At 41.5% G+C, this 21,673-nt stretch overlaps 2 protein-coding genes across 5 annotated transcripts; one reads left to right on the forward strand and one right to left on the reverse strand.

Moving 5' to 3' along the window:
• Positions 1-777: 777 nt before the first annotated feature.
• Positions 778-7,540, reverse strand: rdh12l (retinol dehydrogenase 12, like). The gene is made up of 7 exons (XM_079489664.1): positions 7,398-7,540; positions 7,022-7,137; positions 5,265-5,420; positions 4,922-5,026; positions 3,053-3,262; positions 2,404-2,596; positions 778-1,719 (listed from the first exon to the last, which is right to left on the reverse strand). Exons 1-7 carry the CDS (start codon positions 7,409-7,411, stop codon positions 1,599-1,601), a joined length of 915 nt encoding a protein of 304 aa, XP_079345790.1. The 5' UTR covers positions 7,412-7,540; the 3' UTR covers positions 778-1,598.
• LOC306913122 (patched domain-containing protein 3-like) lies at positions 7,116-18,664 on the forward strand. Of its 4 annotated transcripts, none has more exons than XM_079489660.1 (5): positions 9,481-9,755; positions 13,242-13,319; positions 13,428-13,555; positions 13,976-14,121; positions 16,674-18,664. In XM_079489660.1, exons 1-5 carry the CDS (start codon positions 9,738-9,740, stop codon positions 18,350-18,352), a joined length of 2,049 nt encoding a protein of 682 aa, XP_079345786.1. In that variant the 5' UTR covers positions 9,481-9,737; the 3' UTR covers positions 18,353-18,664. The 4 variants fall into 4 exon arrangements, with proteins under 4 accessions (XP_079345789.1, XP_079345786.1, XP_079345787.1 ...); XM_079489661.1 differs by having other exon boundaries at positions 13,245-13,319; XM_079489663.1 differs by lacking the exons at positions 9,481-9,755; positions 13,242-13,319; positions 13,428-13,555 and adding an exon at positions 7,116-7,197.
• The last annotated feature ends 3,009 nt before the right edge of the window (positions 18,665-21,673 follow it).

Here is a 21,673-nt window from a genome sequence, read left to right on the forward strand (position 1 = left end):
ATGTAGGAAAAGTCTGAAAAGGTGGGTTTTGAGTGTGCTTTTGAACGTTTCGAAAGTGGGGGCAGCTCTGATGTGAGTTGGGGGTGAGTTCCACAGTGAATCTGTGTAGAAAGTTGCAACTCCCATTATTGTTGGCCTTTGGTCTGGACATTGACTAATCGAATGGCCTCTCACCTATTTATAAATCACTCATAGCCTGTATTTGTTTATGACCCGGCGAAGATGTAACAAGACATCGAAACGTTGTCATTTTCTATACAGCCTCTGACGAGAGAAATTGAGCTTGTTGTGCGGAAAGTTGGTCTTGACGACCAGCCTTTCGTCTTTGGCCTGAACATTCGAGGGCGTGAACTGGTTTTCGATGCCTGTAGCCTGGCTCACCATCTCACCGAGTATGTAAAACTCCTTACCGAGCACCACGGATAAAACCAAAGGAATGATTAAAAAGCACCATGGATGCCTCGCAACGCATTTTCTGAAATTTCCGAAAGCCCTGGTTATCGTTTTTTCCAACGCAAATCAGTGCGACAGTAACATCCTGTCATTTTCTATCCAACTATTTCCGCAAGACATTAATATAGTTGTGTTATCCCATCTTAATTCCCCGATGAGCTACTGTCTTGTGGTAAGAACAATAACAATCTTCTAACCACATAAATACTTTCCCTAGTGCAATCCTTGTTAACCATGTACTGTATGCACAGCGCCAATATAAATTACTGTATAATAATACAGTACAGAGATTGTCCAGTCACATTTTATATACAGTATTACAACTGCCTATAAAAATATAGATTGTGCTTTAATTAATTTGAAATGGACATTTAGACAAACTTAATTAGGCTTAGTTGATATCACCATTTCAAATCACATGAAAATCAAAGTCATACGATTTGTCACACACGTTACCGCAGTGAAATTTGTTCTCCGCATTTGACCCATCTCTATGGAGCGGTGAGCTGCAGCCGTGCCGCGCTCGGGAATCATTCGATTAGTAGATTTGACCCCCCAATCCAAATCCAATCCAGCAGGGAGGCATTGGGTCCCATTTTTACAGTCTTTGGTATGACCCAGCCGGGGATCGAACCCCAACCTCCCAGTTTCAGGGCGGACACTCTAACCACAAGGCCACTGTCTGGTATATGTATTCTATGATAGAAAACATTGTTTTAAAAAATAACATTACATGTTTTACATTACGTTATGGGGCGTTACAGCAGAATTTGACATGGGACAACCAGGGTTAAATACTGTAAAAGTGTAATACAACAAATAGAAAGAGATATGAAAAGTGCACAATATAGTTACAGCATACATGAAAATATTGTTGAACAACATAAAAGCACATACTGGCAGGTTGTGTAACTGAGATAGATAAATCATGAAATTAAGATACCACAGTATAACTTGGTCAAGAAGCACTTGTGTTTGGCTTTAAGAGGGTAACAGGAAGTGCTTTAAGAGTGTAACAGGAAGAGTGAGTACTAGAAGAGCAGGCACCTTGATGTAAAATATTATTGTAGTGCCACCATGAGGCTAATACTCTTACTTAGTGCCTACTCTTCTTGTGTCCGTTAAGAGACTGTAAATGGAACCATTCACTCCTGAGGCGGCGTTTCATCCCAGGATATGGAGAGCACCTGACAGCTGAGATCCCATAGCTTCTGGGCCACGTTGTCGTCTTTGCCAGCATTTGAGCAGGTGGCCGAGGCACAGTCGCTGTGGGCAGAGATAGGCCTATTTATGCATTTGTTTTGCTTTTCACCCCTTTTTCTCCCCAATTTAGTCATTATGCCAATAGACCCTTTGCTAAATCCCACCACAAAAGCGATTGTCCAATGCCAATCCAAATAGTTTAGCAACCGTTGCTATGTTGGCAAGCTTCCGTCACCTCATAGCTGTCAATGTTATTTTGCATGGGTGTGTTGTTGAACACCTTAACGTGGGGAAAGTTACACAGCTCACCCACCCAGGTGATGGCAATAATACTAATCGCTGTAGTCTTACCGTGCATTACATGAAAACTTGTTGTGTCGGACGTTAAAGTCGATTGAGTTGGATACCGTTTCTCCCTATTAACATTTCCTCGTATTTCTAGTCTATTGAAATACGGTGGATTTGAACCCACAAACATAAAATAACGTCTTTTAGTTCTACTGGATCTCTTCTCCACTAGTCCCTCCCTAACATTTTAGTCCGTTTTTCTTTTGTTTTGTTTTTTTAACAAAGAATATATTTAGTCTTAGTTTTTGTCATCATAGCTTAGTTTTTATTTAGTCAATCAAAAAAGGTAGTCGACAAACATTTTTCGGCATAGATTGCTGTCATTCTCCTGTGGTATTAGAAGAATAATCTTTTACCTATGATGTTGTAGACGAATTATGTATTGGACATAATGATTACCTGTAATATCCACCGCTCTCCGTCTCCAGTGCTGGCTCCACAGCACAGTAGATGTTGGTCTGGGCTCCCTGGACAGGGGTCTTAGTGAAGGGACTGACCATCCTCATCATGAGCTGCTGGGGCCCGCTCAGGTGACGCCACAGTTCAGTCTGAACCACTCCAGGGTGGAGAGAGTACACCGTCACACCGGTACCTGACGGAGAGAGATGAAATGTATGTACAATACAAATGAGTGCATACAGGGAAAGATACTGTACTCCTTTACCATGACTGGTGCACTGTTGAGACGTTTAACTCGTGTCTACTTTAACACATAATAAAGCACGCAGGTTCAAAACATCATGTAAAGGAACCAATACATTTTAAAGCGAATGATCCAGTGATACTGCCCACACTGTTTCACGCTTTTTACAGAACAGTCTTTGATGCTACATCTTAAAATCGGTAGCTAGCTTTATTATTGTATTTTTGACGACTTCTTACTCTTCATCCTTTGTGTAGCACTTTGTAATTATCGTAAGGTTTTGTTTTGTATGCAAAGAAAGCACCTGTTTGTAACCGTTTGTAAAACTGCTATATAAATAATATGCATCATCATAACGGAGGATTTGAACCTTTTTGACTTTGGAGGGGGGATAACGACACAGACCTTGCAGTCTCTTGGCCAGAGAGCGGGTAAACAGGATGTTTGCTAGCTTGCTCTGGCTGTAGGCGGCCTTCTTGTCGTATGCCTTCTCACTGTTGATGTCGTCCAGCTTGATGGTCCCCCAGGTGTGAGCCATGGACGACACGTTGATGATCCTGGACGGAGCAGACCGCTTAATCAAGTCCATCAGCAGATGGGTCAACAGGAAGTGACCTATAAAATTAGATACGTGTCGTATAGTTGCTGTCAGGCCAATCTGGGAAGCCATTGGCAAAACAAAGTCAACAGTCTGTCTCAAGAGACTACTGTCAGTCAGGCTAGTCTTGCGTGGTCAGACTGTTGCAACTTGTGTCCCACAATATTCAAATGATAAAGAGGATGTGAAACCTCCTTCTTTACAGTCGCGTAAATTTATCCTATATATAAAATCATAGCATATCGTTGCTGTCCGGAAGAAACCACCATCTCCATTTTTGAGGTTTTTGATTTTTTTCTTTTTTGCATAAATCAATGCTATTGAACACACATTTGTCTGTGTTGGTTAATAATAAATATTGAACCAATGGAAAGTATTAAAACGTGCTTTGGCGAAAACTCCTAACTCCGCTTTTCTTTTCTTTTTTATCCCACGATTTTGTAACCCATTTTTTCACCCAGTGTCAATTATCTAATGTAATCCTGGGCGCTACACTTCTTCTGCCAACCTGAGGGGGCAGCGGACTGACCTCATGCTTCCTTCTATGCATGAGGAGTCCAAGCTGCTTCTTTTCACCTGACAGGGGAGAGTTTCCCGGACCGGACGTAGCGCGTGGAAGGAACACGTTATTTTTCCGACAAGTTCCTTTCCCCTCCATCAGGCGCCCCGGCTGGCCAGGGGGAGGTAGTTTAGAGACCAGGATTACTGCATGTTTTTGTGAGGGTACCTACCCTAGGGCAGAGCCTTAGAAAAAAACAGAGTTCTGCAAACTCCGTTGACTTCATGGGGCCTGCGTAATGGCGGCATGTAGCGCTACTGGGGACGGCTGCGCTCTCATGGAGAGCCTGATTAGGGACAGTTTGTGCGCCGGATGTTGACAGACTGCATGGCTCCGTCTTTTTGGCAAATCTAGAACTTCCTGTTTGAGAGCTAGCAAATTTAACAACTTTTTTACGTTATTTAATTACTTATTTTTACACAGAAACATAATGTGTGTCTTCACCATAACTGTAATGTAATAATAATACTAATAATGTAATGTAATAATTATTTAATTTACGACGCTTTATTCTGAAAGCAACCGGATGTCTTAAATTTGCTAGCTCTCAAACAGGAAGTTCTAGATTTGCTAAAAAGACGGAGCCATGCAGTCTGTCAACATCCGGCGCACAAACTGTCCCTAATCAGGCTCTCCATGAGAGCGCAGCTGGGCGCCCGAGCGCTTCCGGGATCACGTGACCGGGCTGTTCCGTGCCCCCTCAATAACGCAACTCTTCTATTATATGGCTCTGCCCTAGGGGACACGGGGAGAACATGCAAACTCCACACAGAAAATCCCTTTTGCCAACTCCGCCTTGGGTATGGGCACCGATGGTGCGGAGGAGGGAACACGCCCCCAGCAGGAATCAAACCCAGGACCTTCTAGCTGTGAGGCGACAGCACTACCGACTGTACCACTGTGACCTCTCCCAACTCCACTTAAGCTTTTTTTAAAATTTTCTGAAAAATGTACATTTTGGAGTTACATGGTTTCTTCCAGACAGCAGAGATATAACATAGATTGCTTTGTGTGACAATTGAGGGTCTTTGATATGAAAAGGTTTGAGCACCACTGACATAGCAACTGTAGGTTTTTCTAGAAAAATTTTACTCTTCCACTACATGGTATTACTTACCCATGTGATTTACCCCAATCTGCATTTCAAAGCCATCTGCTGTCTTCCCATATGGACAAACCATTACCCCAGCATTGTTGATGAGGATGTTGAGTTTGGTCTCTTCTACACAAAAGAACATTTGGAAATCAAGTTATACAATTGTGGCTGACAACACTCAAAAAACTCTGAGGTTCTCTGCCATAAGGGGACAGCATCATTGTACAGTAACATTCAAGCATGGAACATAAACAGCTATGTGTATTATGTTCTGTATCTGCAGTTGATACAAGAGGATAAACTGACCCACACATTCCACAATCAATGGGTATATATCAGCAGATTGTTCTTGTATATTCCTTACCCTTGTTGATGGCTTCTGCGAACTCCCTTATTGACTTTGTGTCTGACAAGTCAAGTTTCATGGTGACAACATTTTGGTTTCCAGAGCCGTCGATTACTTCTTTCAAGGCTGCCTGTGCTCTCTCCATGTCTCTACAAGCCATGATGATCCTGGCACCTTTATATTATATAATAATACAAATGTAAATAAGATCACACTCAATTCTCCCTTTTAATTCAATTCAATTAATTTCAATGCATCGACAATAAGGGCCTTTCTCGGCCCCACCCTTCTCCCATTGTTTATATTGTGTTTAGTTTCCAAGATGGCCGCAGCACCAGGAGGGGATGGGGTGGAGGTGAGCGGGTGAGGTCGACATACATATGCCCTTACTTGAGTCCTGGTTGCAAAGGTATTGTGACAAAGTGGTTGAGAAGTCACCATTTTGTTCTTCTTTAACATGCTTAAAATGTTTGGTGCAACATCACACCAATGGTTCTGTAGTGTAAGTAACATCACTGCACTGACAATCACAAGCTGGTTGGTATTAACTAAGCGTTACCTTTTTTTGTTACAATCATGTTAAACACAAGACGCATTGCTTAATTTAAAATAACAATATTTCTCCACGTGGTTATTTTTTAAGGGTAATTTGGGTAGAGCGTTCTTGTATTCAGCTGAAGTCATGTTAAATCTGTATATTGTAATGGTACGTATATGCATGCAGCACTGAAGTCAGAATGCTCATTCATTCCCATTTAATTTAAGCAGTGAGGCCCCAACTAATTACAGTGCATCTTCAATTATGTTTCCTTTTAAATTAATTCATAATACATTCAAATAAATATCCACCTTTAGGTACTATAAATGCTATATCTACTATTGCCCTCTTCCTATTCTACAGGTAATATGAAATTATTTCACTTTCCCCAAATTACACACCACCAGTGTTTCCTTATACAGTATATTAAAGAATATACTTTGTTCGTGTTGATTTAGGTGCTAGAAGTGTAACTTGAGGCCGGCGGTTTCACCATGAGTGAATGATAGAATGGGCCTACAGTAGCATGGTGATATATGATAGAACTACAATGCTAGTCAGGTGCCCTGACAAGAAATACCACATTGGGCCTTGTCATCATGAATGGAGACGATTCACGTCAGCATTCCATGCTGTATAGAGGGTATGCGAATGACATCATCATCATACCAGGAAGTTATGCGGGAAAGCCTACTGAGTGGCAAAAAACTACTTTCTGCCCTTGACAGCCCATACAACAGAAAAGTCCTATTTGATTGCATGAAATTACTTTAAACAACATTAAATTCCCTTTGTCACTCACTTTGCCACTCGATCTGCCATTCACTTTATGCATGCGCATACCCTCTATTGATGTGGTACCAAAGCAGAGAGAACAGGTAAATGTTTATCAAAATAACTATTCTTCTAACATTCTCTAATTTTGTAGATTTGTTGTAAATTAAGTAATGCAGATGTTTAACAATCATAATTTAGCTCTTGAGTGAGTAAACTGAAACAAAATGGACCCTTTCATTTTATGCTCAACAGTTAAAGGTTAAAGCTCTAGTCTATAAGGGCCTAAACCTATATACTCTAAGAGTATATATACTCTAAGGCCCAAACCAACTCTCCATCATTTAGCTGGGGACCACCTGGAATGCCTACAGGACCACTGGTGGTGGTCCCCGGACCAGTACTTGTGAACCACTGTCGGTTGCTTATTGCTCTCACAAAATGTAGCAACAGTGAAACCAACCTCTCTTTGCCAGATCCAGTGCTGTCTCTTTGCCAATGCCCGAGTTGGCCCCTGTGATGAGCACCGTCTTGTCATCCAGTCTTGCATCAGATGACCAGGGTGTCCGGAAGAGGTTTCTAAACAGACATCAGTTAAACTTGAGCAACAGGCGTGCCAATTGTGACAATATCTCAATTGTAAGTATGCTTCTTATAGCCATATGATACATGCGCCCAAGCTATTATTATTAGTTTCAACTCAATTAGTTAGTTTTAGGCTAATCTAACAAAAAAACTACTAAAGCAGGCGTTGCCCATGTTAACGCAACAATAAAAACGTCACCTCCCATATCCCAACTATATCTGTTTTTATAACATAAATATGGGTAATATCTCACCTTAGCCCCGGCATCTCAGCTATAGAATATCAGGAAACTAAACAAGACCTTCTCAAATGTCAGTCTCGCTGCTGTCTCAGTGTCTGGAGGAAATATTATGCATGAGACATTCATGGATTACGGAATTGTGGTCTAAACTCTTCTGCTTCATTGGCTGTACTTTACTCAATCCCATTTACCTTAGAGACGCTTCAGCCAATCACCATGCACTGAGCCAGCGTTGCCATGTCTGCTCATTATAAGCTTATTATAAGGCTTGTTTTCCTGTACATTGAAATATAGACCAATTATTTGTTTACAAACATTGGGACTGGGGCGCACGGGTGACTGTTTCATGTAATCATACAGATCTCCAAACCTGTTGTTTTGGAGAGCGCTGGTTTCAGTCCATTCAAGTTTTCAACCTCCTCTTGTGTGTTGGCTAGTGAGGTGCATGCACCCTAGACATCCTACTATAAATGCGCCGCGGCCACGTCTCTGTGTGTGCGTGTGCGGTTGTAATGCACGTAACTCGAGAACCGTTTGCCCCACCGACTTCACATTCGACACACCACACCCCCACAGGGAGTGCAGTGCCACGTATCTTGTCGGTCGGACCCACGGTTCTCCAGAACCACCATAAAAGGCTCTGCCAGTGCAGGCCTAATGAGGCCAACTCCTTTCACCTGGGCCAGGCTCTGCCAGTGGGCCTAATGCGAGTATAAAGAAGGATAGAGACTGAACTGGCGCAAAGCTCCGCCGGGTCCGCCTGTAGTCCCTCCTCTTACTAGGGCAGTAGGGCCCAGTGCATAGAGTATATAAAAGAATAGAGACTGAACTGGCACGAAGCTCCGCCCCCCCAGCTATTCATGTCAGTGGAAGTTGCTCAGTGGCGTTTTGAAGCACCCGGAAGACTGCCGGAAGTACCGTCTCAGAACGTCTCAGAACGTCTACTTCTGCAATGCGGAAGTGCAACCGAGCGCTCAATGTTAAAGCCCAGCTGCACGGGGTTTCCCGGTCATGAATACACGGGTCCGCCTGTAGTCCCTCCTCCTACCACTAGGGCCCAGCGCTTCAATGTTGAATAGCCTCACTGGCCCCTTGGCCCAGTGCTTCAACGTTGGAGAGCCTCACAGGTGAACTCCTTTCACCTGTGCAATTTCCAGCCTCTGCCTCAGCCAATTGAGGCTCAACCAATCAGGCTCTGCAAGTGGGCCGAATTGATTGCCAAGTACACTTTTCAGTTTGCAGTCTTCACACACAGGCACATACACACATCTCCATGTGGGACACCGGCTGACAGTTAAAATGGGTGCTATATGACAACGTATATCATTAGGTTCCCAAGTTGCATCGTTCCCAAGTAGGCCGGTGGCCGACTGCGATGGGCACGAACAGGTCTAGTCCTACTATAAATGCACCACGTCTCTGCATGTCTGCGTGCGTGTGTGTACGGTTGTAATGAACGTAACTCCACAACCGTTTGCCCCACCGACTTCACATTCAACACACACGGTCCACACCCCTGCAGGGAGTGCAGTGCCTACCCCAAAAGGCTCTGGTCAGCCTAAATCCCCTCACCTGTGCAATTTCCAGCCTCAGCCAATTGATTGCCATGGCAACCCCACCCACACCTGCAAATTGATTACTTAACCACTCCACTTTTCACAGTCAATTTGTATCTCTCTCAAGTAGGCCGGTGGCCAACGGGCACGTACAGGTTTAGTTTATACTTCAAAGTGCACACAGGCCCGCGGGAAGTACAAAATGCGCGTGCACGCGCATCATGCACGCGCATTTTAGCGCATTTTCACGCGCAAACGTGGCCTTTACTTTCCCTCTCCACACGCAAGTTATATGAACGAACTGACACAGGCAATTAACCAGGATAAGGTGCCAATACTGTGATACAGCATATTTATTTATCTTTTTTTTTTTCCCCCTCCTGTTCGAGGGGGGGCTGTGCCTGGGGGGAGGGGGTGCTACAGCCCCCCCAGCACCCCTACTTCCCTCAGCCATGAGTGCACATAGAACAGCTGATACAAATACAAGCTCACATCGCATCGCGGATGCGACTGTTGTGAGCGTAGAGGTCGCGCGACACCATCGCGGGACGAAGCATAAATTATACTTGATGGGTTGCAGGTGCGCGTGCAGCCATGGACAAACAGGCTCTGCTGCCGTGATCATGAGCGCACCTCCCGTTCTGAGGTGTGGTTTTGAGGATGACTGATTTGAATTGCTATTATTGTTCAAACACAACAGCAACCAAGGATTATATATTTCAAGTGCGAGAGATCACAATACAAATCCTAATCATGCTTCCTCCACACTCGGAGAAAAACAGCATCTGAAAGTTTGATGGGGCATTTTTTACAGGTGAGTGCAGTTAGAACTTTTCCATTGCATCTTATGAGAGGCAGGGTTCTTGTGCTGCCGATATGCGTGTGCATGCTGTTGCTTATCAGTGTGACGTCGTCTGTTAAGGCGTCTATTGACGTGAAAAAACAAGGAAGCGCTTGTTTTTTCGTCAAGGGCCCCCTAATTAACGAATTAATTAAATTAATTAATGTGTTTGTCCACAGAACCGATAGAGTTGGGCAGAACCCCATCTGAAAATAGGTTGTGACAGGGAGGGAGTCCATCAAGATTTGTGTTAAAATATTCGAAATATTTCAACAGAACTACAACTATACTTTGGAAACGAGCCTTAAAAAACGCAACCCACAACTCCAATATTATTTACAAGCAACTTTACAGAAAAACAACCCCTAAGTCGCTTATAGTAAGCAGACATGGCAACCTCGCGTCCTCGCGTCACCCTTTTCCAACTGCAACCGGGGTTTACTCGGTTTACTGCGCAGCGCTCACATCCGGTCTAGAGCCCGCCTACGGCGTGATTGCTAGCTCTATGCGTGATTGGCATTCAAAACCTACGACTAGCAAACATGCTCGAGCACAGACCGTATCCGCTCTAGACCGGATCACCAACCTACAAAGTGAATTGATCCGGTTCCAAATGCAGGCGGTGACGCCGGACGCGAAGACACGCAGTGCAGTTTAGTATTTTTGTTCAAATTCTACTACTACTACTAGTGCTGCTACTACTACTACTACTACTACTAAATGAAGTTTATTTAGCAAACCCTTTTGATAGTATGCACTATGCATACCTTTTTCAGTGACAATATTACAACTTAATTCAACTTAACTGAAAGAGCGTAATTAAAATCTAAACATAATGTTTTAATTAACGTGGTTAACAAGATTAACACATTTTAATTAACATAGTTTATAGGCTACTTGGCTTCTAGTTTTCTACGGCCACGAGAGGGCGTCATTGTAATATTTTTTCTATGCGTCTCTCAGAGTTCTGTTGTTCAGGGCAACTGAACACTGGAAAATAGCTGATCTACAACATGTTGCAGAGACACGTAGATCTGGGATTTGTTTCCATTGTGGTCCTATGATTTCAATTCATCGACAGCATAAAAATAACACATACAGCATCATCAACAACAGAAAGTAGAAAAAGGAGCATTGAATGTCATCTACTTTCTATGGGAGAAGTGAGTTTACCTCCCCGTGTGGTCTCTTAAAAGATGGTATTTCAGGTCTGTTTTGGAGGTAGCCAGTGATCCATATTTTTGTCCATATTTCTTTTTGGTTCAATAACGTTTGTCTGTGTAAAGAGACAGAGAGAATTGTGAGAAATGTAGAACTGAGTCATAACACTGCAACTCTGACAAATTCCTTCCATCAGATGTATTGAATGTGTTTCACTTCCCTGTGCCATATCCATTTGCTTGTCTGTGAAATAAATTATCAGTAAACAAATTAACCATCACATGGCCTTTATGTGACATCATACAGACCATTGATTATGACCATGGTAAAACAAACACATTTTATAACCAAATTATAAGGAAGTATCACCCCTGGCATGACAATTTACAATTTAGGCTCTTAATCCAGAGCGAGTTACAGTAAGTAAGCAAGGTAAACACAAGTTAATACCGTACATCAAATGCATAGAGTCAGTGTAATCTAACGTCATAGAACGTCATATAGGTAAACTAAGAAACTATCATCAGTCATAACATATATATTAATCACACCTGTGTGAACTGAGCAGTGCAACTATACATTTATTGTTATTGTTACTGTCTGAAACGGTCGATAAATTATCGTGTTGCAGTTTTCCGTGCTCGGACACGTACACGTATGGACAAACATAGCTGCGTAATGGAGCGGAGGCACCGCTCAAAAAACAAATAATATGTACATTGAAACTACACAAAATATAGTGTCAGGTCAACAAATGAACCTGGAATCTGACTTCATCTAAATTACATTTTAACCTTTGATTTATTAACAGTTTGCAGAATTACAGTATACATTTCAATTCAGATTCAGATTTTACGGGGGCCAGTTTCGAATTGCAGCCGTCCGTAGGTGCCCTTTGAGGGCGGTTTTGAAGGAGTCAAGGGATTCACGTCTTAATGACTGTTGGTAGGGCGTTCCACATTTTGGTGGCATAGGAGCGAAATTAATTTAGTCCTTGTTTGTGCCGAATCTGGGTTGCACATGGCTTGTTGAATTTGAATCCTGAAAAGTAACAGTTTTGGACAAACTTTATTTTTGAGGTTTCCACCAACAGAGATGTTTTGATTATTGACTGAGAATTGGATCTGGTGCTCTAACCATAGCCAGTGCCATCCTGTGCTCACTGAGCCAAAAATGCAATCGATTTCACACTGTTTCACATATTGCACATTACTTGTACTTGGCCATACAAAACATTTCAGATAACACGTCATGACGTACACATTTACAATATTTACAATAATATTTTCTATCATAGAATACATATTGATATGATTTGGAACCGTTTTAAAGGCTGAGGTTGAAAATCAACTAACCCTAACAATAATTAAGTTTTGTCTATTTCATATGAATTAAAGCACAATATGTATATACCGGCAGTAGTACAGTTTACTGTATTAAAAATGTGTCTGGACAATCCCTGTACTGTCTTGCCTACTTGCCGCTGTACCGTAATAAATGACGCCTAGTAACTAGTTAATGGTTAACGAGGATTGCACTTATGGGAAGTGTTTATGTAGATTCATGTATCTCATGTTGAGAAGATTGTTATTTCCTCCTCGGTGACCAAAGACAGCTGTGCTCATCGGGAGAGAAGGGATTATAACTATACTATAACTATACTATACTATATTAATGGCGGGATGTCACTGTCACACAGACTGCATTGAAAAACCCATAAGCAGGGTTTTTGAGAGTTTTGGAAGATGCGTCGGGAACTATCTTTGGTGGTTTTTAATCATTCCTTTAGTTTTATCCGTGGCGCTCGGTGGGGGTTTTTACTTTCTCGAAGAGATGGAGAGCCAGGCTACAGGTATCGAATACCAGTTTACGCCCGTGAATGGTCAAGCCAAAGACGAGAGGCTGGTCGTCAAGACCAACTTTCCGCACGACGAGCTCGATTTCTCTCGTCAGAGGCTGTATACTGAGGGAACTTACGGATCGCTAATTTTTACATCGACTGCAGATATCCTTGCCGTCGAACCATTTAGCGAAATAATTGAAATTAACAACCAGATTTTAGAAATGGAAGTAGATAAGCAGACGTTTAGAAGCCTCTGTGCTGTGGCCAGAGGAGAGTGCATGTCAAATTCCATCTTCAGTGTTGTGAATAGTTCTGACATTACCCCAATTCATTCAATTCATTACCCCATGAATAACAATACTTTCCTCGGTTCTGAGATTGGTGGCGTGGAACTGATTGCTGGAACGGATCAAATAAAGAGTGCACATGCAATTAGGCTTTTTTATTTTCTGAAGGAGAACAACAACGCAACACTGAATGACCAATGGTTGCATAAATTCATCAGCACCGTATCAGAAATACAAGTGAAAGAGGTAAGACTAAGCAATGTTCCCTATATGTATTTACTTTCCCCAGTGCATTGCATTTATTAGTTTAGAGTTTTACAAACAAAAGCATAACCAAGTGTGTAATATCTTCAGGTGGATGTGTCCTATTTCACTTCCCTGTCGAGAGAAGAGGAGTTTGAACGCAATTCTGACTCCATCATTGGATTATTCGCAGGAACTTATTCCCTGGCTATTAATTTCTCAATATGGTCTTGCATGAGGTAAGACAAAGGACTCTGACTTTGTATTAGTCTATTTTGAGCTTCAGCCTTCAGCTCATGTTCTTTCATATTTGAATTTTGTTCCACAATGGCACATTCACATTTGAAATAAGCAATGTCTAAAATACAGTACACCAATATATTGCTGCCTGCTGTCGGGCAGGAACCAACTATCTCAGTTTTTCAACTTTTTAAATTTCTTATTTTAATAAATCAGTGCTATTGAACACCCCCCCCCCCCACACACACACACACACACACACGCAAGTATCTGACAATGTATACAGTCGCCATAGCAACTTTGATGAGGCAGTGTTGGAAAACATGTTTTTTTCCATTGTTTCTGCATGCCCGACAGCAGCACGCACACACGCACACAAATAATGAGCACACAGGCCATTTCTGTCTCCTTGTCTCTAGGTTGGACGGAGTGAGAAACAAGGTGTGGGTTGCTTTGGCCGGGGTCCTCTCGACCGGCTTGGCAGTTTTGTCCAGTTTTGGCTTGTTGCTGTACTGTGGAATGCCTTTCGCCACGACTGTAGGGATGGCTCCCTTCCTGATTCTCGGTAGGCTACACTAACGCTATTAGAATGAATGTCTCTCTCTATTCAGTTATTTTCCTGTTTCATCCCATTTTAATTCAATAACATCATCAACATCAATGAGATGTTGTGACTCTAATATCAAAGTTAGTCTATTAGTACAGCGGATTACCAAAAAATTGTGCACTTTTTCAAAAAAGCATGAAACTTTTACCATAGTTAGATGATACCATGAGGTGTATTTTCAGATGTGGAGTCAAGTCTGATTTGACCTCTGAGGCCCGGGAGAGGTCAAATTCTAAATGGCTGCTTAGCTCCAATATATAAAGGAATCGTTCAGTTTGTGATAAAAGCATGAAATCTGGTACACATATAGCCAAGGGCATCCCAAACATAATTGGATGTGGAGGCATCCTGAATTTTCAACATGGCACCCATGGCAGCCATTTTTCAAAATGCCACCATTGACATCCTATTATAAGGCAATATTTTCTAAATTTCCTTATGCTTTAAGTAGCATGTGACATATCAAACTAGGGGGTTTTCATGATGCTAAATCCATTCCAAGCATTAGTTTGGGCTAATTGGCCAAATTGGGCTAAATTTGGCCATAGCAACTTGCCCAAATGTGCTGACATCAGCACAGTTGGGCAAGTTGCTATCGCCAAATTTAGCCCAATGAGTGTTTTTATGCAAAACTAATGCTTGGAATAGATTCAGCATCATGAAAACCCCCTAGTTTGATATGTCACATGCTACTTAAAGCATAAGGAAATTTAGAAAATATTGCCTTATAATAGGATGTCATGGGTGCCATGTTGAAAATTCAGGATGCCTCCACATCCAATTATGTTTGGGATGCCCTTGGCTATATGTGTACCAGATTTCATGCTTTTATCACAAACTGAACGATTCCTTTATATATTGGAGCTAAGCAGCTGGACTATATGTCAGAGCTCCATGTAGCATTGTAGCTACAATAATGTTTGATAGTCACAAGGTCCACAAATAACATATGTGCTGTTGTATAGAGAAGACATTTCAGTAGGCAATGCAGTTTTGTCAAAATACAACCACACAAGTTATCTTGTATTAACATACTGTACTCTACCGAGTCTACCATACATATTGGACAAAATGTAAAATTATTCATTAAAGGGTAAAACCACTTTTCTAGAGGTTTGGTGTTTTCTTACCTTGTTATGTTATTATATCAAACTAGTCCATTCCATGAATTATTTCGCTTCGTTGTGCAGTTTAATAGTAAATTAAGAAATAAAAATAGGGTCTCATTGACTTCCATTGTAACGGGGATACAGCAATCAAAGTCACTCTTTTAGCACATAAAAGAGCAACAATAGCTGATTCTGACAGTATATCACATCAGGAAAACGTATGCAGTATTATCTTCGTCTTGGATGGAAGATGGATTAAATCTTTTTTCCTACCATTGCTGTCATGGCCGTACCTTAAAGCTACCTGATTTATTGAAAAAGAAATGGTTATGGCAAAACTTAACTTAACTTAAATAATAATCACTTATGGGTCCATAAAACATTTATTCAGCTCTTTTGAATACATTAATTGCATACACTATTCGGTGATGTATTGTCTGCCTATTTGGGCCAAAACCGAATAGGCCGAAAATGCATTTTTAGCCATTTTCTGCTGAATATTTTCTGCGGCCGAATATTCGGTGCATCACTAATTAAAGGTACTATTTCGATATAGGAAGCAACAAATGTTTTGCAGAAAACTGTTACGATTTAGATTTGTTTTTAGAATCAGCCTCAGGTCTTAATGAGTTAAAACACAATGTTTGTTAAAAACGTAAAGCTCTATATTGTGTGTTGTTCAGTAACAGGGTTCTCCCCATCTCTCCAGCTTGTAAATAAACAGAAAATACATGTTCAGATGGCTTGCCAAATGCATCCAATCAGGAGAGAGTACCAATTTATCTTACTGTTCCAGTTCCAAATTTGTTTGTTTCATCACTTCAAATGTCACTTGTCTAACCTGTATTATCGGAGTTTCTCTCTCCTGATTGAATGAAACCCAACAGGACACATTCAGAATGTGTATTCTATTTATGTGACAGCACTGCCCTGGTCTCTGCCGCCACTGTTGGCTAGCCGGCAGCCTCAGTGGTCAGTTCAAAGTAGAGCAGACAGACCAACTGAGTACAGCTGGGTTTTGGGAGGGTATATAAGGACCTCTCCTTCCAATGTCTCCCTCTCTCTCTTTCCTCCCTTGAAGCAGCTTGTGCTTCTTGCTAGGGCTGCCACCTGGCCTGTTTTGGGCCTAACCCTTTCGTTTCAGTTGCCTTACAGTACACCTTTTAATACAACACTTGCACAGCACATTCCATACATCCATGCACTGCAGACATGACTGATTACTGACCTACTCACACCACATACAAGTTTATGTTTTGATTATTGCATAATTGCCTTAATTTAGAACAATAAATATAAGTTTAAACGTCTGACTTGTGTTGTTTTTGCCATGTATTCCCTACTAGTACATGACATTTATATCTCACATTCTACCTCCTCTGCTAATATTTGTCTCAACAGGAATTGGAGTGGATGACATGTTCATCATGATAAACGCCTGGCAGCAGACTCAAGTCGACCAGAGTGTAGCAGATCGCATGGCGGCCACCTACAAAGAGGCAGCCGTCTCCATCACCATCACTACTCTGACGGATCTCCTTGCCTTCTACATCGGTCTCCTAACCCCCTTTCGTTCTGTGCAGTCGTTCTGTATGTACACCGGCACGGCCGTGATATTCTGCTACCTGTACAACCTCGCCTTCTTCGGCGCCTTCTTAGCCCTGAACGGAAGACGAGAAGGGGCCAATAGGACCTGGTTTTCTTGTCAGAAAGTTCCATTTCCAGACCCTGCAGATTTGGAAGTCCCTTGTGCTGACCTTTGTTATGTAGGCGGAGTGTACGATCCGGTCACTGGAACTGAGAAACCAATGCCGGTCACAATCTTTCTTAAGAATTATTACGGGCCATTCCTGACAAACACGTGGACCAAGTTGATTGTGATTTTGTTGTATGTCGGATACTTGGCCACAGGTATTTATGGTTGCATAAACATGAAAGAGGGCATAGAGCTAAAGAATTTAGCACGTGATGACTCCTATGTGGGTAAATATTACGATAATGAAGACTATTTTTCTGACTATGGTCCTCGTGTTATGGTTGTTGTGACAGATCCAGAGTTCATGTATTGGGTTCAGAGCAGCCGTGATCAACTAGACGCTTGTCTGCAAAGATTTGGAAATTTGAACTTTGAAAATGAACCACGAGCTGACCCAGAACTGACCGTGTCCTGGCTTCAGTCATACCTGGTATATGGAGAATTCGCAGGCTTAAATCTGGCTGACAAAAGTAACTTTATTAATCATTTACCACAATTTTTCAACGCATCACCCAGTGCATATTTTTTCAGACAAGACGTTAACTTTTCAGTTGCAGAGAACATCATCTACGCGTCTCGAATGTTCATCCAGACGATAAATATCAGAACGCCCGTCGACGAGAAGAATCTGTTGATTAAAATCAGGGAGACGGCTCAGTCAGACGTTTGTCCGGGCTCTCTTGTGGTTTATCACCCAGCTTTCATTTACTTCGACCAGTATGCCGTTATCGTCACCAATACCATCCAGAATATTGTCGTAGCCGCTCTCGCCATGTTGGTGGTCTCGCTGTGTCTAATTCCCAATCCCATTTGTTCTCTGTGGGTCACCTTTGCTGTCGCGTCTATCATCGTGGGGGTGGCCGGCTTCATGTCACTATGGGGCATCACTTTGGACTCTGTGTCCATGATTAATCTCGTCATATGTATTGGATTCTCCGTGGATTTCACCGCTCACATTTCGTACGCTTTTGTCTCGAGCCCAAAGCCCACGGCGAACGAAAAGGCCACCGAGGCGGTCGTGAATCTGGGTTATCCTATCATTCAAGGCGCCATGTCTACCATTCTCGGAGTAGTGGTGCTTGCCGCCGCCAAGAGCTACCTTTTCAGAACTTTCTTCAAGATCATGTTCTTGGTCATACTTTTCGCGGCGGTCCACGGACTCGTTTTCTTACCAGTTTTTCTGACCTTATTTGGAATGTGTTGTACAAAAATCTCAAATCATTCAAATACAAACACTAATGCCGTACAGTTTCACAGTAAGACTTCTCAGGTCCAACTGCAGTCCAACAATAGTGGTGACGGTCCTCGACCCATTAAGGCCTGAAGTCTTATAAATGCTAGCAGTTTTCTGAAAAACGTATGTTGCTACAGTATTTCAGTTGTGCTACTTTTTCACGTCAAGGACCGCTAAAATGATATGTATTATGGCCGCCCCATCTTAAAATATGTTGTTCCAGGGACCCCCAGAAATAAAGATTTGAGTTAAAAATGTTCACTTGAAAAAATATCTATATTATAAGATTATTATTCATAGAAATTATTTTATTTATGAAATACTTTGGGCTTGTTTTTCTGTTAAGGTGCTTGTAAATATTTGTAGTTGCAGGTTTGTTTTTCTTTTTTCCTTTTCTTTAACTATTTCCATGATTGAAAAATAAAGTCAATCTAAATAAAATTATGTTTGGCATTTCTTTACAGATTCATGTTGTGACATTCATAATGGGTGGCTATAGCCTGCACATATTGTAACATAAGTTAGTTCTTTGAACGTTTTGTTGAACTTATATGTAAACTTATAACGTGTATCCAGCGAGATCAATATAGTTAAGGTGAATAATATGGTATCTCAGGGCTGGGCAACTTTAGGCATGGGTGCACTGCACATGCCTACATTAGTACAGGGGAGGGTAATCACTGGCACACTGGCATAAGTGAGAGAGAAGATTTTTTTTTAAAACATAGTCAATTAATTGTAGTCCTCACATGTGAATGCAAATTGTATCCTCCACACAATACTACATTCATTCAAACTGAACTCTGAATGGGGAGGGTATTTGGAAAATACATAGGTGGGGTTATTTCTTTGAGTCTAATGATCATTACATCCTGATGATGTGATATGTGAAAGAACATATTTCTAAAGAAGATAAACTTTAATAATAAGTTTCATTTTAATGATATGGCACACTGACTGTCAATAAAACAACTTCATCCTGATGATGTTCTCTGTTACTGCCATACACCAATTATATCCCATCTCTATGGCGCAAATTAACTGTTAATGTGTCCATATTGCACCCATTCTTGATTCTCTTCACTGGTTGCCTGTGAATTTCAGAATTGAATTTAATATTTTACTGATGACTTTTAAAGCCTTCTATTTAGATATTCTTATGAATCTGAGCACCTCGGGTACCGAAGTGCCATCAGCCGACAGAGCTTTATAAAGGTCTGCCTATAGCGAGCTAATTATGTTAAATCACATCTGAAAACATACCTTTATGTCAATTTATGCCTTTATGCCTTTCAATAGCTTATCTCTTTGTACAGTATGTTTTACACATTCAGTTGGTTTTATTTATGTTTTACTTATGTGTTATCTCTTCCATGTTATGTTCCTGTAATTCCTATCTTATTGTGCGAAGCACAAGAGGAGATACAATGTATGAAGATACAACCTTCATCAAGCATAATGTCTGATGAAGAGATGAAGCGACTGAAAAGTTGGATCTTAATTAATATGTTGCTGTATTAAAGTCAGGGGTCTTCAATGTTTTGCAGGCCCAATGGCCCCTTAGCTGAGAGAGAGAGAGAGGGAGAGAGAGAGAGAAAGCAAGAAAGCAGGGACCCCCACTACATTTTTTTCCCATTGATTTCATAGGTAGCTTCATAGATTTGTTTGACAGCACTGTCATCATGCAGTGTTGTCTAAATTCATATTTTGGTTTGTTTGATTACACATACTCCTTTTGTATGTATTTTCAGACATTTGTCCCCTCTACACCGAACACCCCTTTGCTGAAAATAGCCAATCTACAAGCTCTGCTATTTTTGGCTAATGATCCCTGAGAATAGGGATGCTAGGATTGAAGTTCCCATCACACAAAGATATGGAACCCCCCAAAATCTTTGGAGGGGTCCTCAGAGTTACCCACCGTAGTAACTCTGAGGACCCCCTGTTGAAGACCCCTGCTTGTTAGTGAAGACGGTTTCTGCGGGACAAGGACTCCCCCCAAACCCCCCTTTTTTGCTCTTCTCAAGTTCATTGCTCCTACGCACGTCTACAGTATTTCAGTAGGTGTGCAAAAGGACTTTTTCTACTGAGTGAAGCAGAACTCAACCGCATTTCCCAAAGCACTACTGTATACAACAGTTTACCGTCTATCCTAATCTATTATACAACATGGCTATGATACTAGACAACTTACTGGAAGAAACAAGGAAACATCAATTATTAACTACTGGTGAGGGCACCGTAGCACTCGATTATTGTTTTACACCCCTCATCATTAAAATATATGCTTCTCTGGAAACAGATTACGTGTAGTCCAGAAGGTTTGTCAGGTTTGCCAGCCGGCATAAAGGGCAGTAACTAGAGATGCTCCGATAAGGTTTTTTGGGACTGATCACGATTGTTTTTCTCACCGGCACTTGCCTTTCGACTACAAGGTCATGAGTTTGTTTGATGGTGCATGTCTAGTGATTGTAGGTTGATAACATTCAAAGCTGGTGGAGTGTCTTTACACAACACCTGGTGCATTGGTGGAAAAAAGTACTCAAATTCTTTACAATATGACACATTGTGAGCTTGTAGATCGGCTATTTTCAAATGGCTGAAATGTATAGGGATGAAGTGGTTAATGTATGTTTTGTAATAATAATCAAAACAAGTCAATTGTAGTGGAGTAAAAAGTACAATATTTGCCTCTGAGATGTATAGTGGAGTAGAAGTAAAAGTAGGCCGACTGGAAATACTCAAGTAAAGTAAAGCCAGGTGTTCTTTGTGATAGCTGCATGACATTTATTCATTACACCAGGTGTTCTTTGTGATATCTGCATGACATTTCTATAAATGTTGGTTAAGCCTGTTTTAAGAAAATCTACTGACATGCTATTAGCACCTCCTGCTGGGAAGTTATTTCCTGCAGTCCTGGAGAAATGGCCATTTAAGGCCATATATCGCCACTGTGTGTTGTCTATTTCTCTGGTTGTGTGTAAAGGAGAGTGAAAAACTGTACTCTGGATATTGTACTATATAGGCCTACTACGGTGTGGTGCAATTTCCGGGAATCGGATTCCAATCTGGATTTGGCACAGATCTGATTCAGGCTGGATTTGGCTGCCAGTCTGAACACACAGATCTGTGACAGATCTGCAAGTGATCTGGTCACTTGCAACTGCAGTGTGAACGGTTGGGCCAAAAGATCAGATTTGAATCAGATTTGACTGGTGACTGCAGTCTAAATGGGGCCTAAGATCCTGGATAGAAGAGCAAAGTTACATAATAATAATAATAATAACAATCAATTTAGAATTAATAACCTTTTCCGGTTTACCAGAAAAAGAATCCAAGAATAGCAAGTATACATTCCCTAGCTGTCTTATGGTGATTCTTGGTGAATGTTCTCAAGATCTCATTTTTAGC

Source organism: Electrona antarctica, assembly GCF_951216825.1.
Source record: "Electrona antarctica genome assembly, chromosome: 20".
In the NCBI taxonomy this organism is placed as follows: Eukaryota; Metazoa; Chordata; class Actinopteri; order Myctophiformes; family Myctophidae; genus Electrona; species Electrona antarctica.